Source organism: Buteo buteo, chromosome 4 (genome assembly GCF_964188355.1).
Source record: "Buteo buteo chromosome 4, bButBut1.hap1.1, whole genome shotgun sequence".
Taxonomy (NCBI): Eukaryota; Metazoa; Chordata; class Aves; order Accipitriformes; family Accipitridae; genus Buteo; species Buteo buteo.
Genome location: NC_134174.1, coordinates 13,756,578 through 13,780,082, shown reverse-complemented (window position 1 = coordinate 13,780,082; position 23,505 = coordinate 13,756,578). Strand labels below are relative to the sequence as shown.

General features: G+C 36.7%; 1 protein-coding gene across 5 annotated transcripts in view; it reads left to right on the top strand.

The window, feature by feature from the left end:
* The window catches only part of FBXL13 (F-box and leucine rich repeat protein 13), a 93,893-nt gene that overhangs the window by 12,718 nt on the left and 57,670 nt on the right, over positions 1-23,505 (top strand). For 4 of the 5 annotated variants that reach the window (XM_075024776.1, XM_075024778.1, XM_075024779.1 and 1 more), the window contains exons 5-9: positions 226-380; positions 2,951-3,060; positions 5,175-5,270; positions 13,603-13,698; positions 16,700-16,835. In XM_075024776.1, coding sequence (XP_074880877.1) covers positions 226-380; positions 2,951-3,060; positions 5,175-5,270; positions 13,603-13,698; positions 16,700-16,835 — 593 coding nt within the window. The remainder of the gene's footprint in view (positions 1-225; positions 381-2,950; positions 3,061-5,174; positions 5,271-13,602; positions 13,699-16,699; positions 16,836-23,505) is intronic. The other variant, XM_075024777.1, reaches the window with a different exon arrangement.

Below are 23,505 nucleotides of genomic sequence, written 5' to 3'. Positions count from 1 at the left end.
GAACAAGTAGAAATTTTATTAAAATGAGTGAATGAATTATAACTGAAAAATATTATCAGTGCATATTTTATTTAAATTATAAATAACAAATATCAGTTCTATTCAGAAGTTTATAGTGTTGAGCTTGACTGCTTTGTATTTTACAGCAAATTGCAGAGTTTTATAGATTTTACTTCATTCAGGTTGGGAGTCATATTAAGTTACTCATTCTGTTTTACAATTCAGAGGGTGGATAAAATATAATCTGCTGAAAAAGAACAAAAGAAAAAAGGTAAAGGAGAAGATGGCTCTAGCAGTAGTCCATTACAACGTCCAAATATTAAGAGTTATTATACAGAAGTGGAGCATGTGGGTGCAGATTCACAAGGAAAAAATGACATGTAAGTTTATATAGCTGCTTTGCATAAGACAAAAAAATACATGTTATGTAAAAGAAAATTATGCTGAATAAATTAAATGTGCTTGGTCCAACAATTTATCTAGCTATCTTTTTGCAGGATGCCATTCATTGGTTGATCTGTGCCAACTTGAATGCCGTGAGAGGAAGTTCCCTGTATTCTTTGCTAGGCTAGGTGGTGCTGGTACTCTTCTCTAAAGACTGAGCATTGATGCTGATGCAAAGCAAGCTTGGGAGGTGTTAGGGAAATGGAATTTTTATCAGAAGTATGGGGTGGAGTGAGTCGGAATGCTTTTCTGGGAGGTGAAGAGTACAGTATAGGGATAAAACAGGAGGGATCACAAAATTGGAGTCAGCTTCAGTTAGAGGGAATGCATGATGAGAGGTGGGGAAGGAGTGAAGATCAAAATAAAATAAAAAAAGTCAGAAGACAGAAAAAAAAATACTTTGTTCATTCTGCCTAAGATTGTGTTCCACAGATCCTGTGGGTATGGCTTTTTTTAAATGTCTCCACACAGCAGCAGCTGTGAACAGAGACTTTGTTAACCTGAGTCCACCCAGACAGAAGTTTCATGAAAGTAAAGAATGGGCCAAAAGCACTACCTATAGCTTTGAGTTTGAGCTCAGGCAGTTATGTATGACTCAAACATTGCTCTTACAGAGCGGGGGGCCCAAGCTGTTGTCTCACTCCCCTAAGCAGTTTCCAGAGACTTCTATTCTTTTTTATTACTTCCTTTTATATTCTTTTCTAAATATTACTTTCAGCCAGGGCACCTTTTGTTAATTTTAAATTCATGGAAGCAGAGGAGACATCTAGAGGGCATAGTTACACAATGTATTTCCTTCCATGACAAAGCTGACATACAGAGAAACGCTATTCAGTCATTCTTGGCTCTGTGACCCTGTTTGTTGACTCTTGACTAGTACCAGTAATAACCGTTTGTAGGATTACACTGTAAACAAGGTTGCTGGAATGACAGAGAATTAGGGGGAGGAAGGGTCTTTTTTTTCTTAAATAAAATTTGATCACTTTGGGGATCTGCATATAGTAGAACTCTACTGTACTATGAACACAACCCATGAAGGAGTGATCTGTGGAAAAAGTTCAAGAGTGAACAGTCTGTTATAAGAAAGAATTAAATAAAGGGGCAGGTCAGTGGGCTGTTAGATCCCAACTGATGAAAGTCAGAGCAAATTAATGTAGATGCAGTCTGAACTTCCCTTGCAATCCTGAGAGTTTTTGTCTTCCTCCCTTGGGCAATGAAAATTTGATATTATTTTGTAGGCATTTGCTTTGCAAATATTTCCAGTTTCTGTACCTTACTGCTTATATAGCCTAAAAAGTTACTAAATTTTGTAATTAAAGAGTAAAGTGTACACTTATTAAAGTGTATAATTAAGTAATATCATGCAATATGTTCCCTAGAACACATCATGTTTCAACATGACTCGGGTAACAGAAAATAGACTTGGGTTTATACAGTTAACGTTGCATCTCTTGCCAGATTTGAGACATGCTGATTTTTTTTTTTCCCCTGAAAAACAAGAATGGATCTTAAATGTACCTTTATAATATCTATTTCAGTTGAATTTCAAGACACCTTTTTGTTAAAAAAAATAGATAAATGATTCTATAGAATGTATTCAATATATCAAAATTTACATTTTAATCCTTCTTTTGATAGTGAAGACTGCATGTAACACTAATCAAGCTTAGTCCTTGTCCATGAGATAGGCTAAGCTACTTAAATAGCTGTATATTCTTGAAAGTATCAAATAAGAAGAGTCTCTCGGCTCCCTTTGTAGCTTATTGCAGTTTTTTTACAAAGTTAACTGACAAAAAAAATTTGAATGACTTAAGTTTTTTGCGAAAATTGCACTTTTTACCTCTGTTTTTTATTTCAATGGCTGTGAAGAGCATTTTATTTTGCTTGCATTTGTAACACCTTTTACACATAGAAGGACACTTACAGTATTCCCCATGCTTTTTTTTCTGTGCTGGACTAAGGAAAATTCAATTCCTTTCACACTTTTCTTACAAGTAATTTTTTTTAATGTTTACATTAATTCATAATGAACACATGATCTTTCATAAGCTGCTTTACTGTTCTTTGTATGTTTAACACTGGTGTAACACTTAGCACTTGACTTTACTGAATTTATTCTTATGACTTTTGACTTCTATGCCATCTGAAACATTATTAAAGTTTTGTTATTGTATTTCACTGAGATCTGTATACATCTTGCACCTCCAAGCTCTGTCAAATTATTGGGTAATTTGGTAGAAATAATATAAGACAGAAATGTCTTGTACAGAACTCTGATAAATCGGAAATATGTCATGTTTATGCCTTGCCTGCTAACTTGAAATCCTATTGCAACAGTCTTAATTATATCTATTGTAAAAATTTGTTATTTATTTCCTTACAGAAGCTGAATTGAATAGCTATTTTATTGAAATGTAATTTGATAGACAGTCATTAATCTAAAATGTTTAAATGACATACTTGTTCTTACTTGTGGTCCTCAAATTGCTTATAATTATATTTTCAGTGGCAGTGAAGAGACTGCAACAGATCTTTAACAAAGTATATTTAAATGCTGTGGTGAAAGCTTGGCATGCAGAGGCCCACAGTTCTTTGAAAACGAAAGCATATTTTGAGGTATGCGGTATAATACTTTGAGTATAGTAAGCTCAATGAGTAAAGATTAACTCCATTAATTCCAACTGTTATGGAAAAACAACTCTATCAATATTAAATGAAGCATACTACTAATACTACTATTTAGTACTTATGGTGTTATGGGAAGCAGGTCATTGCCTTTATATTCTACAAGTAAAAGTTTGGTCATATCTTAAGCAGCAAAAGGGGTTGAGTGTTGTTGTGTATTATCAGTGACCTAGCTGGTTTGGATCAGGTAGCTGATGTCTTAGGGGGAGTATTACCAGTTGAGATGATAATCAGTGAAGATAATGGCTTTGGATCCCTGCCACCAGAATCCAAGAGACATAGATTTCTGCAGAATGAAGATAAGCATCAGTAACCTCATCTCCCCAAAAGTGTGGGGTAACGAAAATTGTGATCACCTGAGAGTAGGCAATACGTGGACAGCCCCATATACCCCACTGCCAGCAGTCCTGTCTGGTCTCACTGTGAAAAACAGGGCTCTTCTCATTTCTGGGAAGGTTTCTCCTGTGAAGGAAGAGAATGCCGTAGCTTGGTGGGATGCTCAGCAGATACCATGTGGGGAAGGGGAGAGATGGGAGCTGTAAGACCCAGCCACTGCTAATAGCCTGGAGGTTCCAAAAATCACACTCGCACAGATAAAGCTCTCCCACTGTTCAGCTCCTTTTCCTTCCCCTACTGTAGGATGGTCAGAATAGAAACCAGCTGTGGACAATTTATCAGTTGCTGGCTGCCAGACACCAGTTGTCAGATCCTTCCTGGAGTAAACCTGTCATTAGTCCTGCTTCTTCCCTGTTCTCTCAAATTAGTTGGTAGACTTTCACTTTTATTTTTGTTTCTTCTCTCTCCTGTACATTTTCTTTCTCCTCTTTTGTTGCTGGTATCTTAAAATATTTAAAATGTTAGTCTGACTAGATTGAGTACACAAAAGAAATCCTGTTTCTGGAGTGTATCAGGGCATTCTTAGGGAATAATATTCTTAAATTCTTTCCATTCTTAATAGCAGTTGCCAAGGATTGGTTTGACTTCCATAATTAGATTAGAATGGATATAACAGAAAGCATGTAACTGAATAATTTTTTATTGTGTACTTTTGTACTATGTACACTTTTGTAGGCATTTTGGATGCAACTATGTCACCTAGACAGAGTTTTCTGGTGCAATTCAGCATGTCCTGGGATATCTCAGGCAAGGCTAGACTAGACAGGCCTCCAGCTTAAAGCTCAAAAAATGCAAGAATCCTCTGCCAGTCCAGTGTCATATCTGCCAGTCTTTTGTGGATATCTTGGATAATCCAGGGCATCTGAGATGACACTGGTTGAATTTAAAATGCAGTATTAAACCACCAATGATTATAATATGTAATAAACTTAATGGGCCAGAAGAACTTGCGTTGCTACTAAAGGGCAAATAAATTTTCAGAATGGGAAGTTACAATCTAAAGCTCATTTCCATTTACTCTGTTCTTTCTGGCTTTCTCATCCCACTGTTTTCTTCTTTCCCATTTTCTTTATTCCTAATTTCTCCTTTCCTGCATATTCCCCCTTTCTTTTCTTTTCTCCTCTCTTCCCTGTAGCAATATTCAAATGAAAACCAATTTTATAACCACTGAAACTCTTCTGTTTCTAGAGCTAGAATAAAAGGAGATTCACTGTTACTCCCATGTTGAGATTATATATGAAAAATACTTTAGTGTCTTTCATGCATATACATTGTGGGATACAATATAACATCAGAGAGATTTCAGTAGTGATGCCTTCTGAAGACTTGTCTGAAAAATTTGCATGTACTAGTGGTATGTTTGTGTCATATTGTGTGTACACAATGTTTTAGTTTGGAAATACAGATGGTCTCCTATGCTTCTATATTGTATTACTACAATGCAAAATCATGAGATGCACCCTAAAACTATGACTATTCTCAGTAACAGCAGTTACAAGTGTTCATAGATGTGTAACTATATGGGGATTTGAAAATACCTAGTTAAGGTTAGCAAATTTAATTTCATTTTTAAAATATTTAAATGTATTTGAAACTTTGAAGCTTCAATTAAGATAAAATTGTACTTCTCTCTTACCACCTTTTTTCAGAGTTTGGCAAATGAAAATCAGAAGGGCTGTTCTGAATCAAATGATCTTACTGTCAGAGATAAAACATCCCATTTACCAGAAAAAGCCTTATTACAGGTTTGTGATAGTTGGTGTTCTTTTTAATTTTTAATATGTATATTTCATAAATGGTATATATCTTGTTGTGTTGAAAAAGATGTGTTTGTGCAATGGAAAGGAAAGTTCCTGTTTACCTTGTTCACTCTGAGTTGTTTGGAATCCTTTGAAGGACAGTAATGCTATTCTTTCCTTCGCTGGCACCTGATCATATTCTGCGTGCCCTAACCTGACATCCAGAAGCTTCTCTGAGCTGAGACTGAAAGAGGGAGACTTAAAAAGGGAGAACAAGAAATCAGGAAATCTGTACGATAGGTAGAGAGTGGAATTTCTGAGAGAAGTAAAGGGGTTTGTTTACAGTGAATAGAAACTTACAAGCAAAGCCCTAAATGTGATAGAAAGCAGTTTAATTTTCTTAAAAATAGAGAGAAGACTGTAGGGACATTATGCAACTTTAAGACAGAAAAAACTGCTAGGCCAGAAAGCAAGAGTAGAGGAGAGGAATCTAGTGCAAGGGCGCAGTGGGTAGGGAGAGATTTCTTTCCAAACATTTTTATTCAATTGTTTAAATTAATTTGTTTGTTTGAAAGGTTGCTTTGTTCAGTATTTTTGTATCCTTTCAAAATGTAACTTTAGAGGGTAAAAGCTTGTTAATACACTGACTTCTAGAAGACAAGGTGGTTCTACCCAGAAGAAAGATGATTGATTTGTGGCAGTATTTTAGAAAAAGAACAGAATTATTAACTACTGGTTGTGGGACCTTCAGTTGTAGAGGCCAGTTTAACTAAATTATAGGTTGGTTACTGAAAATAATTGCTGTTGAGGGATACATTCAAAGTACTGCTAAAATGTTTTCTTTTTATCTTCTTATTCATAGGCTTTAATTTGTCCTATCATGTTTTTCCATTAATTTAACATTGCAAAAACATTAAGTGGTATTTCAGAAAAACATGATATGTTTTTCTTTTAAATATTATGGACAATAGTGAATGCAAAATTCAGTTTTTATCTAATAAAATCTAAAACATAAATGCAGATACTTAATTTTAAGCATGTGCATAATGCCACTGACATCACAGGAAACTTGAATCTGTAAGCTAAATCATGTACATAGTTTATAGACCTTACTCACAAAAAACAGAGCATGCTTTAATTCTTCTTGATGTTATCTATATGGATTCCACTGGTGGTGCATACGGTCTTCATGGATGTGAGACTGGTTTATTTTGACTTAGGCCCATCAATGGGGTTTAGTTTGTGCTGTTTTCTTAGTACTAGCTCATTCAGTAACCAGAGCTTCTGCTATCAAACGATTCAGATATGGGCCCCTTGCACCAGCAGTAGTATCTCTCCTAAAGAATTTGGGAGTCGTGATACTCATACCTCTGATTACTAAGTCATTGATACAAGTTGAGGAAGAACTCTAATATGAACCTCTTCTTCAAAAGCAGTGCACTCAAAAGGGAATGTTCTTCCCCCACACCACTAAAACAGAGAAAGAGATTAATTTACTGTATGAGTAGCAGAATGACCAAAATTTGATCTACAGTGCCACCTCCTAATGTTCTCTTTCCTATTAAGGTAGTATTATACACTACAGCAGTACTATATATAAAAGATAGTATCATCTAAGAATGTGTGTGTATGTGTATATATGTATCAAAGATAGTATTATAGCTTACATGTGTCCATACCCATCCAACTTGTCATGCCTATAAATAAACAATTATTCAAATTTTCAGGAATTCTGAAGTTGGTAGTAGCATCCTTTCTTCATTAAAAAACCTTGAAATAGTGTAATCTTTCTGTTAGTTCTATAACAAACAGTATTGACAGCATCACTCCTTTTTTTGTAGCTTGGGAGAAATCTTTATTTTATCTTAATCTATGAGCCTTGTTTTTTTGACATCCAAACCATAAGCTCAATATATAATGACATTTTAAGCTATCCTTCTAGGTTGCCCTTTTTCGAGGTCACATCATGTTCACAGTTACATGTTCTGCTGTCACAGAGAATTAGATCTCACATACATAAAGACTATGCACATGAAAACCAGAATCTGGATATTAACTTATCAAAAAGAATGACAGCTATTCTGAGGTATGTAGCCATACTTTTTGATTAAGGCTACAGAGCAGCTGTAAAAATACATTATATAATTTTATCTTCTGTTCATATATAAACTTGATTTTATAGCCTGTATAAATCAAATATACTGTCAAGTGCTACTTTAGTGGCTTAGCAGAAAACACTGATGTCTTCCTTTTCTAGAGCAATTCCAAATCTGAGGTCGGGAGCTGAAAGGCAAGGTAGTTTGGCAGTTTAGACTTCGGCCCCATCATAGTTTATATTTTAAGTGCATTTATGAGGAGAATGAAGTAGGAAGTGAGAATTCTACTGATTTGAATATGAAATAATAACCTAAAGAATAAGAAAAAATGAAATTTGTGTGGATTATCCAATTTTAAGCCGTATTTCTGTGATCCATATATAAATATGTCATTGTAGGAAGATGAATCATTTTTGTTTGTATGTATTTAAATGCCATTTACATATCTAAAATCCAAATCCAAAAGCTAGAGCTAAGGAAATTGTATGTCATAAAAGAAATCAAAACTAATTATGTCACTCCAGTGAAAAAAACCAAGAGGTAATAAAATGAAAAACAACAATAGGGTAAGGTGAATATATTAGGGAACGTTAGAATAATGACAATGTTGAGTTTTTCACTAGAGAGTCATCAGTATCTTGGATTTTCAGGAAGCAATAAATAACAATAAGATTGTCTGAGTATTTTCAAATCTGCTGATTAATTTAAAAGATCTTTAACTAGCAGTGTGCCTGTTCAGGAATATGCCTTTTTTGTCACGGTTCTTTTCTTGTGACTAAGCACACAGGTAAAGATAAAGAAATGTAAAAATTCTGCATCTTAAGCAGTATATATTTGTATACCTTTGTGTACAAATGAGTTTCTCTGTACTTTTTCACATATTCCTATACGTAATATCTGCCTGTTCATTGAACCAAACCACATGTAGTTTTCTATTCCTATTTGTATGTAGTAAATAATTTTAAAATATGATTTTTTTCAGTCCTGCTTTCTTAGGGTTGAGTCTTGTTATTTCCCCCTCTTTACAGGAAAATAAAAAAGTTTTAATATGTAACAATATTATTTCTGGGGGGAACCTATGCTCCAGTTCACTAAAGGATTTAAAAACATAAAATGAGCTTAGGTAGGAGTTTATCACCTAGATCTAAAATAGAGATCCTTAAAATTATCATTGAGTATCATTTAACTGTGCAAATGCTCAAGGTTTCAGTATTCAAGTTCCTTAGAACTTGAAGTTTTGCTGAGGATCTTGAACCCACAATTATAATTGGAAGGAAGCTGTCCCAACCTTCCTATTATTCCCATTTACCCTTTCTTTCCCCAGCACTGTTTTCCCCTTTGTGTTCATTACAGTGATTTATGTGAACCGTATCAGGGAACAGATCTGAAAAACGTCTTCCGTTTTCTTCTTTTACTGAATCAGTTGACAGTTGGATCAGTTCCTTAATCCAGCTCATTGTGTGGCTACATGAACAGTTTTTTAGGTACAGAGGAGGAGATGGGGAACAAGTGGTGGGGAAATGGGTGAAGCAAGAGTGGAACTGCCTGGTTTTGCAGGTGTAGGGTGTGCACTGAACTGCAGTGCCTCAAGGCTAAGCTTATTGGATCTGTCAGTGAAACAGGTCTCTGCCTTTCTAGCCTGAGAGGCATAGGCAGTTTTAGAGCATAAAGGGTGTAGCAGCTGCTGGTGTTTTTTTTTCAAGTGCAATCGGAGAAGGAAATATTGGTGCCTTCCTTTTAGGCATAATTTTAAAAGTTGGTCCCTTCACCATCTGTGGGGAGATGTGAGTTAAATTCTCGCATTTAACAAATAGGTTCAAACCCCTGTCACTGCTCTGAAGGCTGCCCTGACCACAGAGCTGTAAGATGGCGGTTTTCACACAGAGACTAAGGGCAAGATAGGAGCAGGTCTTTCTGGGAAGCCTCCTCATACACCCTAGGAGGAGAAAGAAGCCTCCCCAAAATTTCATCCAATCCACCCTCTTCCCTCTTTTCTTGTCTGTTCCCCCCTGCCCCACTCTACCCCCCCCCCCCCCAACAAACCCCAAACCCTCCACCAACTTCTGTCTTTAACAGAATGAACAGAATAACATTACTTTGAGATAGTGAGGACATAGGTTTGGGATTTAGATGAAGACAGTAGCTGAGGCAAGAACAGGGGTTTTTTGTGTTACCTGGCTGGTGTGCTAGACAGGGTTTGCCACTTCCCTCCTCCTTTTTTTGTGTGCAGTGGTGAGACAAACTGAGCTGTCATGGGTTATGCTGTGGTTGCTGTGATGTATGGGGGTGCAGCAGTTTCCTATTTTTCCTAGGGAGCTGAGAAGTTGGGCCACAGGGAATGGGAGCTGATTCTCCTGGGTTATGTTGGGGTAGGGAGGATTAAGGACTAGGATCAACAAAAAACAACAGCAGCAGTGCAGGGATTGGGGAGGGATGCGTGGAAGCATCCAGGGCTGGGGAGTGCCTTCTGGAGGGTCTCCTTCAGGGCACGCAAGAGAGAACAGGCTGAGCCAGCTGTGCTGAAAGTATTTTTGCAAGTATTTTTTGTGTATGTGAGATAAGTCATGCAAGTTATTAGACATGTGGGATGGAAGTTAGAGCTGTGGATCTTTGGGGCACACCAGAAAATAATGACTTTATGTGTAAAGTGCAGAGGGAACAAAAAGTATTACAGAAAAGCAGGAAGCCTACTGAATTGCTTCCATTTTGTATTTAAAAAGAATGCAGCTCCCTTGATCCAGAGAGAAGTGCAAATTTGTGTGGCTGTCACCTGGTTACTTTTTCTTGAGCTGTCACTATTCTATTCTGTATGGGAAGTGCAGAAAGAGCTCTTCCGTTTACTGGCACAGATGAGAGATTCCCACTAACTGAGTGCCTAAGCATTTGCTGCAGAAAGGCAGATCCTTCCTTCCTTCCTTCCACCCTCCCTCCCTCCCTCCCTCCCTCCTTCTCTCCTTCTCTCCTTTCTTTCTTCCTTTCTTTCCCTCTGTGAATCCTCATGCTCTCTTTTTGGTGGATCCAGTATGTAGATACAATCTCCTTCAATAGGAGATTGTTACTGGGTGTCTCCTCCAGGCCAAATCTGTGTTTGCCCTGAGCTTTCACAGACTGCAGAAAATAAAGTGTGCCTGGACTTCTCAAAGTTTTGGAACTTATGGTAAGGAGACTTTATTGGCACTGCAGTTGATATTTGGTGGTAGATCATTTCAAAATCACAGGGTATTTAGTAAATATCAGTATTAGTATGCTATCATTTATTGCATCTTTCTGTTCTGCTCCCATGCAAAAAAAATATCTGTCAGTTGGTATTTACTATGGGGACAAGATCTGTCCTCCAGGCCAGCTGGAAACCATTTGCTTTGTAAATTACAGTTTCCTAAAAAAGTCAGTGATACCACAGTACCCTAGTGTTGAGTTATTGACAGAAAATTATTGCTGTACTTTAAAGCTGGCTACTGTGGTCTTGACCTAACATGAAATAAATTTTTCAACAGACCTTTTCAGAACTGGAAATTCAAAAGGTTACTAGCAAGAGTGTCAAATTAAAGGCCTTGCTTTCATTCTTCTGATATGAAACTGAACCCTATTAATGAATAATAATACAGTCAATATTTTCTTTCTCATTCTAACAAGTCATATAGTTCCATTTATTCAAATACTTTTTGTGAGCTGTGTCAAAATTCCTTAGAGTTTTAAATTAGATTGAGTTTTGAAGTTAAGGAAATAATCCACATGTCCAAATTAAACAGAATTCTGATTAGAGAAGCCTGTGATGGATCCAACTATAATTATCATGGGATGCAAGTCTTTGAAGCGATGGGGTGTACAGAAGGAATTTGCTATTGAAAAGGGCCTACACATTTCTGTACTTTAAGAGATCTTTGTAATTCCCCAACTGCATTCTGAACCACCCAAATATCTTTAAAATGAGTATGACTGTAGCAAGCTCCCAAGATTCCAGAATAAAAACATAAAGCCAGAAAAACTGATTCTTAAAAATTCTTTTAAGTAGTTTATATGAAGTGAAATACAGACAGCTTGTGGGACAGCAGCATATTTTGAGGAGCAGGCAAATTCCTGGAATGTATTAAAGCTAGTGGTAAAAGATGCATTATCAGTGATTTTCCTACCTGATTTATCCTTTTCTAGCTAAAGAAGTTACAGCCTTTGGATAGTTTCTATAGGTTGAAACAGAAAATCTTTTTAAATCTTGGTAGAATACTCTTGATATTTCTGCTTGTTTCTTTTAATTGAACTTAATCTCTGTGATAAAAATGGGTTCTAGCCAATATGTTTTTCAATCCTGTTCATTTCATTAGAACTGCACGGAATATAAATCATTATAAAAGTTTCTCTTAAGGAAGGAGTATTTCCTTTAGCGAAACATCTTTTTTATTAAAACATCCCTTTTTGATCCTACCAGTTTTTTAGTGACTCATTTATTATAAAGCATATTTCAGTATAACCAAGATAACCTGCACCTTGGTAATCCATGCACTCTACACTTACACAGGTAGTCACTCTTTCTTCACTTCTTAGCTATGTTGATTACCAGAAGTGAAACAAAATTTGCAATTATTTCCTTACTTTTGTAAAAGCTTTATGTGTATTGCTTCTGAGTACAACACTCATTTGAGTCTCAAAGCCTCTATTTGACTCAAGATTTCTCTTGAGCCTGTATAGTTTGAGTGAATTCTGTACAGAGTATGCATTCATTTTTCTGGAGTATATGTCAACTCATACTTAATATACTGCTATAATGAAAAACAGGTTTTATTGTATGCATTATTTATGGGAAGTTGTATAACTAATATGGAAATGTTCTTCTATAAAACACACTGGTATCTTTGCTATGTTTTCACTCTGACATCTTACTATTAAGGTACAGGTCTTAAGTGCTAAGCTCTTTGAAAATGTATATTAATAAGAAAAATTTCTCTTCAGTGACAGGTTATGGGATAAAACTAGAAAGTTCTTTTTGTATTTTTGCTATCAGCCAATTACCATATTAGGTTTAAACTGTTGCCATTTATGTATTATTGTGCAGTTATGAAAGTAATTGCATTACAAGCATGAAGTTTTCCTTATATAAAAGTTGCTTTAGGAAAACTGATGTGGGATTTTGTTAACTGTTCCTTTCAGCTGGTTTCTTTTTCATACTTAGAACTGCACATTTTCAGTGTTGCATTTCATATCAGATGTTTATATTTCAACATATGATGTAGTAATTCAGTTCTGCAAATGATTATGGGTATGGGAGTTTTTAGTATGTAAATAATCCAGTGGCCTGACATAAAATTCTGCATATGCTCTTTGTCTTTAAGTGGATCTTATGTTTTCAGGTGGTTATAATATAATGCGTATTTGCTTCTATAGCAAAGAAATTAAATTTTACCATATTTTCCCTCATTTTGTTTTACCAAGTTTCCTCTAAGATGAAACATTAGCATTCTGTTGGCAGAAATACTGTTTGACACTTAGTCATAAAAATGGTAGGTGAGGAGCTATGGCAGAAGCTTGCCAAATGTTTTCTTCATTCAGTCTCTTACTTTTATGGCCTGAGATTGGTGTATCTAATATTATTTACCAGGACAAGACCTTTTGGAATGCTATAATTTAGTTTTTCAAAATGTTGCTTAGTGATAGCAGTTTATTTTAGAATATTTAATTGTATAAAATGAACTATCAGTATAGCTTTTTTTTTTCTACCATAATACAACACATTGATTTTAATATTCTGAGATTAAAGATTTATAGATATATTTACCAAATTATACTAGTTAAATTAAAAAGACCTCTGAGGTAGAAGCTACAAAAACTCTTCATAGGTAATTTGAAGTTGAATTTATATGTACTATATTTAATCTACAACTAAATTGTCCAAATTATATTGTCTCAAATAGGTTTAGGAGAGGTGTTTTAACAAGTGTTGTTTTAATATGGGTGAAATGAAACTGCTGATAGTCCATGAAGAATCTTCAGTTTTAAAACATCTCTGTCATTCTCCATCATAGCTTGAATTTATGAGCTTTTAAGCAAACCTGTCTTTTCATACTCTTTGTTAATGCTGTTAATGAGAGTAATTATTGACATTCTGCTATAAAAGGTATGTTTAAACTCCTAAGAAGGAAGTATTCAGTTTGAAAATAGCTCTTGTTGTTTAGGATGATGTATCATTTAATACAGTAGTGCTTCTTATTGAATAGTTTTTAATATCATGTCTGTCTGTTTTTCTGACGTAGATCTTCTGTTATGTAAATTTAGTTGATCTGGCAAGATGTGCTCAAGTTAGCCAAACGTGGATGCTACTAACTCAGAACAGTTCATTATGGAGTGACGTAAGTAAGATAATCACTTTCAATATTTTATTTCAATTTTATTTGTTTTAAAAAAAAGAGTGAGGCAAGGAGGTAGTTTACTTAAGAATGCTAAATATCTAGGATAAAAGTTTTATCCCAGAATATGACTTGTTCTACTCAGCTACATGAATGAAAAAATAGGAGCAACTCAAATGAAGCTGTCTGTGGTGTATCGTTATAAAATCAGTGGAACCGAAAGAAAATTGGAGACTAAGGCTTGGCTATAGCCCACTAAATTTGGACAGTTAAGTGAGGTCTCTTAGGCTCCCTAGGTAATCTAAACTGGCACTATAGGACTACTGTGGAAGGAGGATGTAAACTCAGTTACAGATACTCTGAGACTACTTGTATTTGCTTTAGAGAGACTCTTGTCATTCCTGGAACAAGTGGTCAAGTGGTGCAGACCAGCTCACTTCCATACTCATGACCTCTTAGAGTGGTTCAGGTGGTCACTGTGTCTCCAGAGGACATGTCAGTGTCCAAGGTACTGTGTTGTTTCTTTTGCCTTAGCAGTCCAATTCCCTAGCACACATGTTTCAGTCAACTTGCCTTCTAAGGCACATTGTGTGACCATGCTGGCATGGTCTGTTTGGGGCCACACCTGAAATAGCTACTCTGTCTTTGCCTTGAACTTAAAAATACAGTCACACTGCTCATTGCTATTGCCTTCAGTAGTGCTCATGATGCTTCAGGTATGAAGGACTACCTCAAGGCTCCCCAGTCCTTAGGCAGTGGCTTAAGACTAGCCGTGGGACCTCAACCAATATTACTGTTGCCTCTGTATCTTTGCTTCACATATAGCTGTTTATCAGCAGTACAAAGAAAGATTAAGGCCAGGTTTTTAAAAGTGTGTGGCACTTCAAACATTATTTAGTCAGATTTTAGACCCTCAAGTCTGAAATTACAATCCAAAATACCCAGTGCATCTTCTGCATAATCCTGGAGATGTCTAATCTGATAGGTATCTCCTTTTTGGACCTAAAAGTTCATGATGATGATGGTGATCAAAGAGATTGTTTTTCTCTTTTCTCCAGAAACTGCATGACCTGCATCCTTGGTGTGAGGGAGCAGAAGGGCTGCTCTGCAAGGGAAGGCGAGCTGGGAGCCAAGGGTGCTAGAAGGGCAGGCAGGGGCAGTGCCCCCCCACTGACTAGGGGCACAGTCCCACAGATCCTGAGCAAGAAGAGCAGAGCAGGTCCAGTGAGAGTAACCAGGATCAGCCACCCACCAGAGACTGCCAGTGAGCCCTGTAGTGAAGAGGCATCTCCAAGGTCAAGTCAGGAAGTGAAGTTCATGAGTGAGGGTCAGGGTCAGCCAGACACAAGGGTGGACATAGACATGCCTAAAGTGTGGTTCAAGCAAAGACTCAGGGCAAGGGCATGAGCTTAAGGGCAGCTCCTGAGCCAAGTGAGGAAAACCCCTAATGATGCTTCTCCAGCTCTTTCACACAATGAACTGTTTTCCCAGCAGTCTTATCCAGGGTTACACTGCTGCATCATATAGGAGCTGACCTTGGGCTCTGGTAGCTAAACCCCTGAGGAAGGAAGAAGTTGCAGAACCTGTTGGTGAACCGAGGGCCCTGACACTAGGCACCTCTCTCCCACTTAAAGAGATCCATTTTGGATCCAGAAGGTGAACAGTCGTGCCCTGTGAGGCTGAGAAGAGATCTGAACTTGGGTCTCCCAAATACACTGTTCTGTCCCCTCAGTGCGACACAGGCTCTAGTTCCCATTTAGCTGGAGGCCTATATCTGCCTTCCTGACTGAAGTAAAGAAGTTCTGGAGGGCTTAACAATGCTGCTTACATGTCCTGCTGTCTGGTTATAGGCAGCTGCCTGTTCTGTGTGAGTTTCTTTAAAATGACCTTCTGACATGCTTAGCTGTGATGTATATTTTGTAGAGTCTCTGCTCAGATTTGGGTTGTTGAATCTACACTGGTCACCAACACCTAAAAGGCACTACAGTGCCTGGCTTGTAGGTGCCTGGAGCCTTTATTAGGTCTAGTCTTAAGTTACTGTGATGAATTCATGATGTTAATGAAACTAGTATTAAAACTTCTGGTAATTTTAATGTAAGAAGAACAAAATCCTAGTAAGAAAGTGAAAAACTGTAAAAAGTTCTGAACTCCTGACTTCCTGGTACTGTAATCACTTCCAAGCATTCTGCACAGAAATAATAGTGATTGATTTTTCAAAGTATGTGGGTAATAAACGTGCATTATGAAATGTACAACAAACAGATGTGGTGTAGCTGTAGCAGGTTATACAAAAGGGGAAAAAAAGCTTTTTCTGGCTTTTTTAATGAACAAATTTAAAGAAGGCATGAAAAAGTCTTCTCCAAAAAAGGAGATATTTCTTATTAAACATTTGTATGTTGGCTTTCCTGCTTTTTTTGAAACACTTGGTAGATAGACTGTTAAAACTATTTTCTAGTAATTTTTGTTAAAACTTCTTAAACTTGAACTTTTAACAGATACTAAGAAAAATAATGGTTTTAGTCAAAGATCTAGATATCCCCAGCCTGCAGCTTAAAATCACTTAAGGATTCTTCTACTAAAGCTGAGATGGTAGGTTATATAGTCTTGATATCTTGATGTATCAGTAGACCATTAATTAGAAAAAAAAATCTTTAGTGACTTTAGGGTTTTATACATCTTAAAGGGAAAAAAATAAAGTAGGTATTCAAGTCTGACAATTTTCTTTGCACATAATATTCTGGCACGTCATATTTCAGCAGTTCAAGACTTGCCTCAGCTTCATATATACTGTAGACACATGCTTCCTCTACATTTAAGTAGTTTTAGTCAGCTGTCTAGAATTTTTATATATGTAATACACAGACATTTCTGTGTTTTCCAGGCTATTGATTCAGTGTTTACGTAGAACTTCATATATTTACTCGTGATTTTCATAATTATGTGTATTTTGTATGTACTACCTATTTTTAGTACTGAATTATATATCAATTGTTTAAATTTTTAGATCAATTTTTCATCAGTGAAGCATAAAGTTCGGGACCAAATAGTAGTAAATATTTTGCAGAAGTGGCGTCCATATGTATTACGTTTGAATCTTCGAGGTTGCTATTCGCTTCACTGGCCTAGCTTTAAAGGTATCAGTAAGTATTACATGTATATTTAAAATTTCAATTCTCTCTTTAAACTCTGTCTTCATGCTATGCTTTGCTGTTGTCCTATTTTACTGCCTATATTCTTCTCTATATGTCCAGCCATAATGAAGCAATGTGAGTATGAGATCTGTAAAATTACTTTAAATGTGGCCCCCCTTCCTTCATTACAGTCTCCAGGCCCAACAATATCCATATGACTGAACATTGCTAGAATGCCACAGAATGGTTTATATTATGTGTGAAATGCTGTAATATGATAAATAAGATTGGAATGCAAATATATGCTTAAATGTATCAGGAAGCCAGAATGGAACTCCGCTGAGATAATTGTCACAGAAACACAGAATGATTGAGGTTGGCAGGGACCCTGGCTCAAGCAGGGCCAGCTAGAGCAGGTTGCCCAGGACCATGTCCAGACTGCTTTTGAGTATCTCTAAGGACGGAAACTCACAGCCTCTCGCAGCAACCTGTGCTCAGTCACCCTCGTAGTAGTAAAGTGTTCAGACAGCACCTCCTGTGTTTCAGTTTGTGCCCGTTGCCTTTTGTTTCCTGTGTCACTGGGCACCACTGAAAGAGCCTGGCTCCATCTTCTTTGCACTAACCCTTCAGGTATTTATATACCTTGTTAAGAGCTCCCCTGAGCCTTCTCCAGCTGAACAGTCGCAGCTCTCTCAGCCTTTCCTTATAGGAAATATGTTCTAGTACCTTAATCATCTTTTTGCCCTTTGTTGGATTCCCTCCAGTCTGTCCATGTCTCTCTTGTACTGGGGAGCCCAGAACTGGACACGGTACTCCAGGTGTGGCCTGGCTAGTGCTGAGTAGACAGGAAAGATCACCTCCCTCGACCTCCTGGCAATACTGGTCCTAATGCAGCCCAGAATACCATCCATCTTCTTTGTGGCAAGGGCACATTGCTGGCTCATGTTCAACCTGGTGTCCACCAGGACCCCCAGATCCTTTTTTGCCAAGCTGCTTTCCAGCTGGGCTGCCCCCAGCATGTACTGGTGCCTGGGATTGTTCTTCCCCAGGTGCAGGATTTTGCACTTCCCCTTGTTGAACTTCATGGGGCTCCTGCAAGCTCATTTCTCCAGCCTCTGTCAAGGTCCCTCTGGATGGCAGCATGCCCCTCTGGTGTATCAGCCACTGCTCTCAGTTTGGTGTCATCCGCAAACTTGCTGAAGGTACACCCTATCTCATCATCCAGATCACTAATGAAGATGTTAAACAGGACTGGACTCAGTATTGACCTCTAGGGTGTACTGCTAGTTACTGGTCTCCAAAAAGAGGCTCACAGACAAAAAAAAAAAAAGAATCCAAGCGTGGTCCAAGATATTAATGTGGTGTTCAAGTTTTAGCACAAATAACAAGTACGTGATTCTACTGCCAGAACAGAGTCCCCCTGGATGTAGAAAAGCATCTTAGTCCTTCCTGATAATAGGTGTGGAAGTACATGTGACTATGTGATTAGAGCTTAATTTCCTTCGTTAACGGCATTTTGCAATAGTGTCAGGTCAATAATCTCTTTCTCCATATAGTTATATGCTCCACTAAGCAGAGAAGTGGGCAGGAAAATAAAAGCCTTTATCATCAGTGTTAGAGGTTCAGTGCTAGCTGTGAAAATTTACTTGATTTGTTGGGAATTACCTGCATCCTGTTATTCAGCCATTTTAAAAACTTCTTGGTAGTGTTTTCATGAGAAAAAACTCTTCTGCTGATGTTAGGCAAGATCCCAAGAAATGTTTTTGATTCCTGGCACAGTTTTACTTCAGTCTTTCTCAAGCAGGAGGATGTTACTGATTGACTCTTTTTTAGCCTACGCTTTAACTGAATGCAAATGCATAAAAAAGGAAAATGTTTTTATTTTTTAAATAAAAAGCATATTTTGATGTTTTGAGACTATAATGCATTTACTATTTATAATAGTATATACTGTTATAGTATATTTAATATAGTATATCTATAGTATAACTAGTATATTTATGATAGATAATACATGATTGAAATTGTTGATGCAGCCTATAACAATTTCAGTGTGTTTTCTTTTGTTTTAGAAAGTGACTGTAATTATGGGTGAGAACAATTTGCTCTCTAGAGCAGTGACGGAAAAGAACAATTGGCCATGAATAAAAAGTATATTTGATCATGATCTTGGCTTTTAAATCACAGGATAAAATAACATTCTCAATGATATCAGCGTGCAAGTTGTTCAGTGAAAGAATTTAATTTGATATTACAATGAACTTTGGCAGCTAATAAAGAAAGCAAGCCAAAATAAATCATAAACAGCCACGTCGCCTCCCTTAGGGGGGCTGTACTTAGAAATGTTAAATCCCTTTATGATTTTGTTTTCTGCATGTATTTGACTACAAAACTAAAACCATAGTAATGTGTATTGTGTTTAAAGCTAAAAACATGTAAGGAATAGTTGTGATAGAATTAAATTTTATATACACACTGCCTTTTCTATCACATTGGTTAACTGGTTCATATCTAGTTAAAATAATTTAACTTAGAATTATCATCATGGTTATATTAGTCAGAATATTAGTATGTTGATTGCCATCCATCTCCATTTACCTTACATATCAAAGACACTAAATTTGTCTATCTACAAACTATGTATTTCCCATTTTTGTTGATAATTTTTGTTTTCTGTAGGCTCAAAATCAAAGATCATGTCAATTTACATCTACTCAGTGCTATTAATTTTAAACTAATTGCGATGAATCATGTATGATGGTCCACAGGGGCTTTTAGAAAACATTGATTTTTAAAGCTGTTTCTTCTAACTTTGAAGCTAGCCAGTAGTTCTTTTTAAGAATGAAACACATTTATATCAGTGTATTATTGCTATTTAGATTACTAACATATTTCCTCTGTTAAAACTCATTGATGTGGATCATACAGCCTACTTGTGCCATTCTTCTGAAGCTCTTGTGGATGGTTTAAAATTGCTGCAAAATTATTTATCTTTTTTAGTGATTGAAAATCATATTGAAATTATCTTCCTTTGACATTTCTTGAACTAACAAACTGCCTTGAACTGTCTGTGCAGTTATAGGCTACAGATGTGATGAACCTTTTCATTAGAACTTCCCTGAACTACAGTTCTGACCTCATCTTTCCAAATAAATCCAAGATTACACAGATTTTGGCAACTTGTTTTTATTGTTAATGGTAAAACAGCAATGATATGAACAGGGGTTTAGGTCTGTTCAGCTGGCTAATCGTGTTAATTTTTTTTGTAAATTAATGAATTAGCTGCAATTTAAAAAATTGTTTTTATGTACTGCAACTTTGGTATGTGGTGTATGCATGAAATAGTAGTCATTAATATCTACATATGAATATTGTATGATTCCAGCTCAGACTGTCTTTGGCAGATGAATGTGTTATTGTGCCAAAGAAAAATGAGTATATGAGATGCATGGATTACAGCTCAGCTGTTTCTGGTATTACTCCACCCACTCAGTGATCTTAGAGAATCATTTGACTTCAATATGTGACTGGGAACTGCATTTAAAAGCTGTCATTCATATTCATAGTGCAGGAGCTAAAATTTCCTCGGAAGCTTTTGAAGTGTTTTATTCCCAGTAGTGGTCACAGTATTGACAGAACTATCCATTTTTCCTGCACCCTGTCATGGCAAAACATGGCGCAAAATAATCTTTTCTGTGTTTCATGTGTGCTTTGTGGAGAGAGGGGCACTGCTTCTATAGAGCACTGTAGTTTATCCCTTAAGACAGCACTCCCAGTATATATGCTGCATATCAGGAAGACAATGCACTATCATACAATTATTTTCTGGATATGGACAGAGAAAGAAGGGGAATCAAGAGAGACATTACTGAAAGAAAGGACTTAAAAAGCATGTAAAGGAAGAGGAAGGCCCACTATTTTCTTTTAGACATGGAAATGCTTCTGGGACTTTTATGATTAAATAGTACAGGAACAAAGAAATTTCAACATTACATTGTGGCTATGGTATTTCATGGAGGGTGTACTTTAGTTTACAGTTCATTTCGGAGAAGGTCAGAGAAATAGGAGTTAACCCTGCAATGCTGAAGTTTTTATCAACTGTTAGTCCTCTTCCCCATATGTACGTTTTTCAAATATATTTTTGTGTTTTTCCTTGGGCTGCCTCCTTCTTTACAATCTTAATAGTTCCTATATGCTTTTCCTGTTGATACAGTCTTTTCTCAAAGAATTTGCTACCAGACACTGTCAGGAGCACATGCTAGCATATATTACCCTTGCCCCAATCTAATATTTCCATTCTTGTGTACTTTCATTATTTGGAATTGGAATTGCAATTACTATTCTGTGTCTATTCTGACACATCCTCAGTATCAGCATCTGAAAATGCCAACATGCAGAAAACCCTAATGGGTTCCAGCTAGTTTTTCAAGGAGGGCTTCCCCCCCACCTTTTTTTTAAATTATAGGAAACTAAATTGCCACCTGAATACTTCTATATCTATTTTATAACAATTCTCTAGTGTCATTGCAAAAACTGAAATATGCAATAGCTTTAGACAGTAAGGAATAAAATTATAGTGCATTGCAGTTAAAAGAATAGAACTTCCAGCTACTCCTTGAAGGCTCCAGAGACCATCTAAGGAAAATAGTAGCAAGGACAATTCCAGCATTCAAAACTTCCGTCGTTTCTTCTCTTGACTACTAGAAGTCTTTTCACTTGTTGATTCTTAGAGGTCTAGACAGATCTGCTCTTAAGTATTGAATTTCATTTTGGTGTTATTGCACAAGTGTTTCTTTCATGGAGCTTCTGAGATGACACTGATTTCACAAGTTCACACTGAAACATTTATTTGGTGGATAGTTGTTAAACCATCTTCCTCTAGAGTGTCCTTGTTGATATGTCCCTCACTTACAGATTTCACACTTAATAGCTGTCACCAAACTTCTTGTGCTGTTAGATATAGGCAGCATGTTTAGGTCATCAGCCCCCTTGAACCTTCAGCAGATGCAACACTTTCTGGTGCCACTGTTTGAGAAACCTGAAAGATCACACACACACCCTCAACTCTGGCTTCTACTGAACAATTGTCCTATATATCACTGCGACCTCCAGGTTTTAATCTTGGTCCTAAGAGGCACATTTCGTGATCTGTTTAGGAATCCCCAGGGCCTTTGAACTTGTTATTTACAACAATTAGGCCGCTGCTTGTGGTCCTCAGTCTTATTCCACTGCTTTTCCGACTGGTAACCTTTTGCTGACTAGAGAGATCAGAGACCTCTCACCCAGCTTTTATCTTATATTCCTTTCCTAGATTGCCTTTTCTACCCAGACTTTAGCCTACCTCAAGCTAGGTTTTTTCTTAATGCTCTTTGCAGAAATTAACCTAACATGGTTTATAAATTCATTTTTTCCTACTCAGCTTTTCTTCATTGGCTGTGCTGCCAATAACAGAAGATCTGCTGTGGTTCCATTGTCTGTCCTTTTCAATCATTCCCGGTAGTTCCATTCTGTACTGAAATAATCCTCCAGAATTTGAGAGGAGGAGGAGTTCTTCATGCTGGCTACTACTTATGACAGATTTTTTTTCTTTCAGCACTTTTAAGTTTCTAGAAAATGCCCCATTTAATGAATATTACTGGCCAAATGGGATTTTCATATGTGTTCCATCTTATAAAGATTAACCTTTAATAATTAAGATAATGCTTAAGATATCCCAGGAGCAGGGATGAGTCAGATACTGTTGTATTTCCTATAAAGTTTTTAAAAGATGTTGTGTAAGAAATGGCTAAATTATTCAGTTTATCAGTAAAGCACCATTAAATATATCCACAATCTGAATAATGGAGGACATGAAGGAATGCAGTTAATAACAGGATGTGTTTGCTTAAGGATTTTTTGGCATTCCTACCACCCTTAATAATTTCTGATTTTTTCCTTTATGTTCTTTTACTTCATGTTAGCATAAAAGCACTGAGTGCTTTGTATTGCACTTCTAAAACAAAATATGTGACCTTTTGGGCTTGTGGCTAAAGCACCAGAGGAATCCACAAACACTGTTATCGTGTGCAGATCTTTAAAGGAGGAAATTTTCTCCCTGGAGTGTTCCAGAACTTCTTCCATGGTAGCCAACAGATATTTAAAGTTTTGGCTCTGAATCTCTATCCTGCACTTATATATTTCTTGCTGATCTAAGAGCAGGAGATTGGTCTAGGGCTTGAGCTGGGAATACTGGAGTTTTAACCCAGCATCTCCTACTTGTCCACCATGTGAGCTTGAGGAGTTACTTATCTTTTCCATGTGTAAAAAGGGGTTTATAGTATCTGCCTTTAAGAGGCACCAGTTCTGCTAGTTCAATATTAACTGATGCAGAAATTAAAAAAACAGAACTGTTTTGTAAAAGCTAAGAATAGTCATTCAGCTTTTTTGTAAAAGAACTTTTAGCCAGTATATTGTGTAGCAAGGAATTTTATCTTTAGAGATATTGTCTACTTAGCTGGGGCATTTGTATGGCTCTGTTACCATAGTATTAGAATAATCACAATTTTTAATAAATCTATATTCACATAGACAGTTGTGTGGTAAGGAGGTGCTACAATGTGCATTTTACAAATGAGCTGAGGGAAGGGTGGACTGTGAGAATGTCCTACACTTTTAGTGAGCACTCAAAAGCATACTTACC